The sequence below is a fragment of the Girardinichthys multiradiatus genome, chromosome 24 (genome assembly GCF_021462225.1).
Source record: "Girardinichthys multiradiatus isolate DD_20200921_A chromosome 24, DD_fGirMul_XY1, whole genome shotgun sequence".
NCBI lineage: Eukaryota > Metazoa > Chordata > Actinopteri > Cyprinodontiformes > Goodeidae > Girardinichthys > Girardinichthys multiradiatus.
This window is the reverse complement of record NC_061816.1, coordinates 17,835,199-17,843,112: the sequence shown is the minus strand read 5'-3', so window position 1 is coordinate 17,843,112 and position 7,914 is coordinate 17,835,199. Positions and strand designations below refer to the sequence as shown.

The window sequence follows — 7,914 nt, the reverse complement described above, 5'->3', positions numbered from 1 at the left end:
GTATTTCATTTGTTATACTTTAATGTGCTTAAGTCAATGGTTAAGATGTGTTTTTTAAAGCATCTACAGTTTTCCATCTCGAAGGGCAAAACATTGGCGCGTACTTGACTCTGCGTGGATGTCCACGCAAAGCTAAATTTTTATGAATGCGTACACGGTGCTACACAATAAACTACTCGGCGGGAAAAAGTCTTCACATCAACTGTTTTATGTGTGACACACTGCTCCGAGCAGCCGGTCGTGAGTACGCGCAGCATAAGGGCCACGCTCTGCCTCATATTATGACCTCGTACTGACCGGTCTGTTCCTCTTCTTCGTCCCTAGTCTGGTTTAATGGCCTTTAACGTCACTTTTTCTTTTTGTTTTTCCAAAGCTACACAGCAAATTAGTTCTGCCTGCCCATCCGATGACACCACAGCAGAAAGTGTGGGAAATATAGGAAATTGGTACGATGACTATGAAGACAGTGCGCACCGAGTCCGAGTTTATTGAAGGACAACAGAGTGAGAATGGTACACCGTCAGGTTCTGAGGAAGAGAGGTGACTTGTTACTGGCTGGTTGAGTAATGGTTACGCAAGTTGCACTGAATGGATATGAGGAGATCTTACTGTTGGAGTACGTTGGAAACTTGTCAGGAGTAGAAAAGTCTTCCATTGAGGCTGAGCTTGGCAGGTGGAATAAACCGGAGGTTTTCGGAACTAAATCTTTCTTGTTTGATCTTTCAGATGGCAGTGCCTCAGAGGAGCGATAGGCGTTGGAGGGTGGATAGTTAGGTGAGCAAATGTTCTGTTTCTCTTGAGGTTGATCCCGGAGTCCAGAAGGCAGGTAGCAGGAGAAGTAAGTAGACTCATGACAAGGTTTGCCAGGAGGAGTTCTAAGGAGTTCACAGGGAAAGGCACAAAACAGAAAGTCCTGGGCATGAACACCAGAAGAGTTTACTCTGTAGGAAAAGAGCATAAACTCTGGCAGGAGCTGGATCACAACGAATTAGTGGATTCCGGTCAGGTTACAACGCTGGGCAAGCTAAGGTCAGAAGAACACCTTCTGATTAGACTCAATAAACAGCTCCTGTGGAGCTGCTTCTGGCGGTCACACCCTGTAGGGGCAGAGAAAACAGCACAATGCACACCAACCTGCACACAACCTCTACAGTATGACAATTGTGATATGTGGGTTTCTTTATAGTCATACACTGAAAAAAATACAACAGAAAAATAGTGGACTGTATTTTGGTTAAAATAGCTTTCTGTACTATAAGTGAAGCTAAACTGCATCCAGCAATAAATATGTGTTTATGTTTTTCTGCATAACACAGCTGGATTAGGAGTTAATGGTGCATTACTGAATAACCACCTGGAAGACAGTGTGTGGGTTAAGGTGACACAAATCTTGAGCCACATAAAAGTGACTGCTATGGTTCTGATAATTAAATCTTGTGTAAAACAGACTCATAATCAATCCCTTCAATTTGTAGGTAACATCTACTGGAGCACAACTTGAAGTAGAAATTATATGGCTGCCCAGCCTGTCTAAAGATATCTGCACTAATGAGCAGTTTACTTGCACTTCTTATGGTCCGTATGTCATTAGATCTAGATTAGAGCCCTGACTATGTTATGAACAGCAATAAAAATAGATGACATCCCCAAAACACTGAATTAGCAAAAATAAAGCAATTTTTTGGGGGGGAGTTGCTCATAGTTAGCAATCACGCTGTTGAAACCAAAACAGTAACATACCTTGTAAAATTATTAATCAAGTGGCTAAATAGGCCAATATGTGATATAAATTTATATGTTAGATACATAAAGATGCTAACAAAACTGTATAAAGGATTAGCTTTGGGCTTATTACAACAAATCGGTTTTCACTCTGTAACTGGACAAATATCCCCTGCAAATTATAAACTACAGCTACTGTAGCCCTCAAGTTTACAGGGCTGGTTTACATCTTTTAATTTAAAAACTGAAAAATGCATCACAAGATAAAATATTTGACACTAGCTTGGTTTGGCAGTTAGCTGAATAGTAAATGAGAACATGAGTCATAAAACTACACCACTCAGTGTCTGTAGTGATAAAATATCTTTACTAACTGCTCAAACCATTTCAATGAAGAGTGCTAGCAACTAGCTAAAAAGCTTGCTAACAAATGTTTCAGCTGCTCCAACATTATGGAAATTAGCTCATAATTGAAGTCTGAAAAGTGAAAACAAGGTTAATGAAAGACAACAGCAGCTTTATTGAAGTAAGTCAAACAAATACATAAATGAAAAAAATATCTAGTTTCATGTCATTAAATTGAACCATTCTGGTTAACAGACAGCTTCCTCAAATGTGGATGCTAATTTTCCTGCTAAACTTAGAGCTGATGATCAGTTCACACTTTTTGGTACCTGCTGACAGAGCTTTCTCACATTAGAAGCTCAATAAATCTGTGAAGGTAAATTATAGAGAAGAACAAAAACCTGCTGTTTATGAAACAAAAACATAAATCAGGCTCTGAAGGGTACACTGACGCATACTAACATGTAAAAGAAGCGATATCTTCTTCCATTACTAATGAATCATTGAGTTTACAAAGCATGAAGTAAATCAAAATTTTAATTAAATACAAGTTCTTGTGTAAAAAACTTAATTTGCTCCAGTACTGCTATCAACTAATTTAGCACAGTAGATTTCGGCGAATTATTGCAGTTTTTAGAGCTAAGACACAGAAACCTGAGCAGCTATTTTAAAGCATCACATCTCTTGATTTTCCTTTCATGAAATCCCCAGCTTCTTCTCAGGATACCATCATCAAAAATAAATACCACAACAGTTAATTGGTTTATTCCCCTCAAATTACGCACGCTTACAGTCCTAATCCCCAAAAGAGCACCTCTGGCCGTGTCTGTGACCAGTTAGCTAATCGGTGCTCCCGTCGTAACCAGCTTGTAGTAGGCTCCCTTCTGGGCCATGAGCTGGTCATGCGTCCCCTTCTCGATCACGAAACCCCTGGACATGACGGCGATGATTTCAGAGTTCTGAATGGTGGAGAGGCGATGAGCAATAACGATGCACGTCCGCCCTGCTCTGGCTTTGTCCAGGGCCTCTTGCACAGTCTGTAATTGTCATCAAAACACACATGCATAAATATAAATACATTGATGTGGGTGAAATAGTGCACACACACACACACACACACACACACACACACTGCAGGCGGGAGCCATCATCTGATCTCCCACAAAGCAGACAAAACCAGCACAATTATAGCAATTTTAAAATCATGTGTTGATTACTATCATTAGAATGTTCCAGTGGATCACTGCGCTGCAGAGGTCTCTTTGCTGCGCAGCATGGTTCAACCCTTTGAGATGGAAAAGCTACTGCAAAGGCCCACAGATAATATTCATCTTAGAGAGGCTCTGCCAGAGGGTTGGGATGAACTGTAAGCAGCTTGTGATAATAATAGACATGATGAATGATAATAATGTTAACGATGATAATAATTAACTGCCTGCCCTCTTTGCTTGTGCTGCCCGGAGAACACTGAGCAGCTGCACTGTGCTGGGGGGAACAAAGCCCCTCGGTTTACTGAAGCGTACCTTCTCGCTCTCCGTGTCCAAGGCAGATGTGGCCTCATCCAGGAGAAGGATCTTGGGGTCACGTATGATTGCCCTGGCGATGGCGATGCGCTGTTTCTGACCACGAGACAGCTGAGAACCCTGAGAGCCCACGTTGGTGTCATAGCTCTGAGGAATGACGAGGGAACATGAAAGGCTGTCATGCAAACGTCTTTGGCTGTTGGCCTTGGCAAAAATTAACTGTAGCATTAGATACTTCTGACTTAATGTAAATACACATAAAATGTAGAATGTAAAATATCAATGTAAAATGTAAGATTTAGCAAGGTGTGAAAAATATTCCTCTTAGTTTTTGGTGCATATTGACATGATTGCATTGCATAGCTGCAAATTCCCCATTCCACCTTAAGAGTCCAAAGATGCCCAATTGGATGAGATCTGGTGACGGTGGAGGCCGCTGGAGTAAAGTGAACACATTATGTTCAGGAGATCACATTAAGATTATCTTAGCAATGAGGCATGGTACATTATCCTGCTGAAACTGGCCTTCAGAAGATGAGTAAACAATGATTATACATGGATGAACATGGTCAGCTAGCTTGTAGCATTTAAACAATTCAATACTGGTACCAAGGGGCCCAAAGTGTGCCAAGAAAAAAAAAAAAAACACCTCATGGCACGGCACCACCATCAGAAAACAGTTGTATGGTAAAATACCAGTAAATCGGCAGTTAATTCAATACTTAAACCAGTTTGTTGCTAACCACCACAATACTTTAACGTCAATTAAAACCCCTTTTTTACCATTCTATCATGTGCTTGGCCTATGTTTATTAAGCAATCAAACCGTCATACCTAATAAAGTGGCTGGTGAATGTTAGTGCAGAGATTATATGATTTAGTTTTTATGCTACAGTTGAAGTGTGCAAGAAATGGTTTGGTTTTGTGGAAGAAGCCACCTGCATTCATCCAGTGGCTTAAAGAATAGAAGCAAAGAATATTGCAGAAAATCTTTAAAAATGTCCAAGAAAAGCTTCAACCTTTCAGTTAATTGAAAATGCAACCAACAGTTACTGATGTGAATTATCAGAGCATTATCACTCCAAAGCTTTCCTTCATGTATTCTATGCAATCCTAGTTTTTGAAGCCTGAAGTGGCGTGGAAGTGATGAATCTTAGAGCTAACCCAAGGGACTCAGCGTTCACATTTAAAAAAATTGTAATATTGCCATTTGATTTAGGTTGAAAGAGCGTGACGTTCAGAGACCTCCATGAATAAACAATCCCTTCCCTTTGAGTAAACCTCTTCGCCTCTTGCCCTATGACCCTGCATGGTTGGCGTGGGTTCATACTATCATTCAATGCTAACCACATTCCTTAACACCCATTAACTCAACCCCATTTTAACAGAAGCAGATCCCCATTTGCTATTCAGTACATCAGCCACTGAAAATCTACAGTACCTCCGGGAGAGACATAACAAAGTCGTGAAGCTGGGCCTTCTTGGCTGCCAAGATGACTTCGTTCATGCTGATTTCCCGCGAGTTGTCACCATACTTGATGTTCTCTGCAATGCTGCAGTCAAACAGAATGGGCTCTTGGGAAACAATGCCAATCTTGGAACGCAGGAAAGGCACGTTGATGCGAGATGATTCATGGCCATCAATCAGCTGCAGGAAGAAATTGATTTTGCCATTAGTAGAGAGTGATCTAATAGTCACAGACTGGAAATACAATCTACATAATGAGCTATCATAGCACTATCTCTACTGTAATTTTGCTCCTAACTATGCAGAGGTGATTCTGTCCTTTTTGAATATCAGACAGACAATTAAGGCAACATGCTCAGAAATAATTTCCATCACAACTATGACCATTTGATTCCTGGCAGAGATCCCTAACTGGCACAAAGACAACCCTCTGGTACAAGGACTACCCCTTTTAAAGAGGAGGCACTCAGCATTTCTCACTAAATGGATCCGTCAGCAGATACACTGAAACTCTAGCAATTATTCCTTGAAATAAAATATCAAGAGTTTTCTTTCCAGTTATGATTAGCCTCATTAGAGTGGTCGTACATAACGCTGAGTCATCTGAAAGTTCAATGTCTGGCATTTAACAAAGGTCAACATGAAGCTGTGATGGTATAATGGTGGCAGGATTAAAGCCAGTACTTCCACTTCCTCAGGTCTTGGTTGTCATGTTGCTAGTTCGGAGCTAAAGCTGTGGTTTTCTTGAGTCCGTTTGTGAGCAACATTTTACATCAACATGAACTGAGTTCCCATTAATACTCGTTAGATGCACAACACTAACTGCAGCTCTCCGTTTAAACAGCAGATGTTGCTACAGCATTTATTCAATAAGTAGCAGAGGAGAACAACCCTAACTTCAGCTGTAGCTGTAGCTTTTCAGAATGTGTGGGCGTCATATTTATTCTCACTACACTGCCTTGCAGTATCTGTGCTCCAATTAACTTTCATACAGTTTGTTTCATTACAAAAAATAAAAATAAATAAATGTCCCTTAATGGGATTTCATCTGCTAGACCAACATGAAGTACCAAAACAAATCTCAACAAATTACATTTTCTGTTTTTAATAAGAAATAAACTAAAATTTAAAAAAAAGGACTTGAAACTTGATTATTTTGACCCGTCTCCCAAAATGTTTGGACATCACTGGCATACATCAAAGCAAAAGCTATGTGTTAGCAATGGCCTAATCAAAGTCCAGACCTTAACCCAATTAGGAATTGATGGGAAGTGACCGAGTCATTTTGCTAAGAAGATGTCCAAAGCTGGTAGAGACATATTTATAAGACTTGCAGCTGTATTTGCCATAAAGGTTGTTTCTACAAATGATGGTGGACTAAATCCAAATGCATACCACAGATTGGGTAAAAATCCTAATTGTTTCATTTTCCCTCTACTTAATGCACTATCTTGTTTTAGTCAAGAACATGAAGTCTCAATCAAATACATTGACGTTTGTGGGTAAAACGTGAGAAAATGTGTAAAAATTCCCAGGAAATTAAAACCTTTGCAGGGACTGTGTCCAGAATAAAGCTGATTGACTTGTAGTCACTTGTAGGATGCTGCAGGTTTTCCTCACCACTTTGCCGTGATCAGGATCGTAGAACCTCTCCAGCAGCTGCACGCTGGTGCTCTTCCCGCAGCCGCTGCTGCCTACAAAGGCCAATGTTTGTCCAGGCTTCACCGAAGCATTTAAGCCATTCAGTACCTGGATGTCGGGCCTAGTGGGATAAGTAAACTTGCAGTCAATGAACTCTAGGTTCCCTTGAAAGTTATCCTGAAAAAAGGTGACAGAGGGGAGGAGGGAGTTAGATTAACAGCAGCACAAAGGTTAAACTTTGTTTCTTTTTTCCCAACAAACCCAAGCTTCTCTTTTAGTTTAATCTAAAACTGAAAGCACACAAAGCTGGACATGATAAGATATCAGACTTGCATCTTGTCTGCCAACTTTATTTGTCTCAGTGGGAAATGTAGTGGGGTGCATTTTAACATACAAACATGCCCTCATACCCATTTTTCTCCCATGTTGCTGTAGACACTGATTGAAGGCACACGGTCCAGCAGCTGGAAGAAACGCGCCGCTGATATCTTGGCCTTGGCATAATCCGGAGTGTAAGAGGAGGCTCTGCCTAAAGCTGTGCCGCTGGTGACGATTGCAGAGATCACCCTGAAACAGTGATGTGTTGTTATTTCTCTTCCAGCAAGTGCATGTAGGCCAAGAAGTTCAGTTTTGATCTCATCCGACCAGAGCACTGCTCTTCCATATAGGCCAGATATAAGGAGTGCACGACTGAGCCAAGGATCTCTGCAGCTTCTCCAGAGTTTCTCTGATTACTGCTCTCCTTGGGAAGCCATGCCTTGTTAGGTTGCATGTGTGCTCAGAGATGAGTGTTTACATGCATTACTCAAGTAACTGTTTGAAAATATGCATTTCTAAGTGTAGTTTTACAATATAATATAATTTAATTTTGAAGAAGTGCAACAGTTTGGCTATTGTGTACTACCCTACCTGGCTTTGGTTGTGATTTACTTCCAAGCAACTTGAAATATATCATGTATAATATTCCCACCTGAATACAAAGCTGAAATGGAGCCCTTCTTGTTCCACCAGGTAACCTCCAAACCTGAAGGACGCACCATTTGTCAAGAAGATCACACACTGGGCGAAACCATAACAAGCCCCATACACATTCGCCTTCTTCAAGGCTGCTTGATACGGAGCGTTCAATTGAGCCTCATATGTTTCCACAAAGCTCCTCTCCTTCCCTAGGCCAGCAATGGTGCGAATGTTGTTCAGGGCCTCGCCTGAAATCTG

General features: G+C 41.0%; 1 protein-coding gene across 1 annotated transcript in view; it reads right to left on the bottom strand.

The window, feature by feature from the left end:
• Positions 1 to 2,222: 2,222 nt before the first annotated feature.
• LOC124861339 (bile salt export pump-like) overlaps positions 2,223 to 7,914 on the bottom strand; it is a 28,902-nt gene continuing 23,210 nt past the window's right edge. Inside the window, exons 23-28 of the mRNA XM_047354966.1 lie at positions 7,670 to 7,911; positions 7,110 to 7,266; positions 6,679 to 6,876; positions 5,032 to 5,238; positions 3,591 to 3,737; positions 2,223 to 3,104 (exon numbers count right to left, since the gene is read on the bottom strand). Of these exons, the coding sequence (XP_047210922.1) occupies positions 2,904 to 3,104; positions 3,591 to 3,737; positions 5,032 to 5,238; positions 6,679 to 6,876; positions 7,110 to 7,266; positions 7,670 to 7,911 (1,152 nt within the window). The 3' untranslated portion in view covers positions 2,223 to 2,903. The remainder of the gene's footprint in view (positions 3,105 to 3,590; positions 3,738 to 5,031; positions 5,239 to 6,678; positions 6,877 to 7,109; positions 7,267 to 7,669; positions 7,912 to 7,914) is intronic.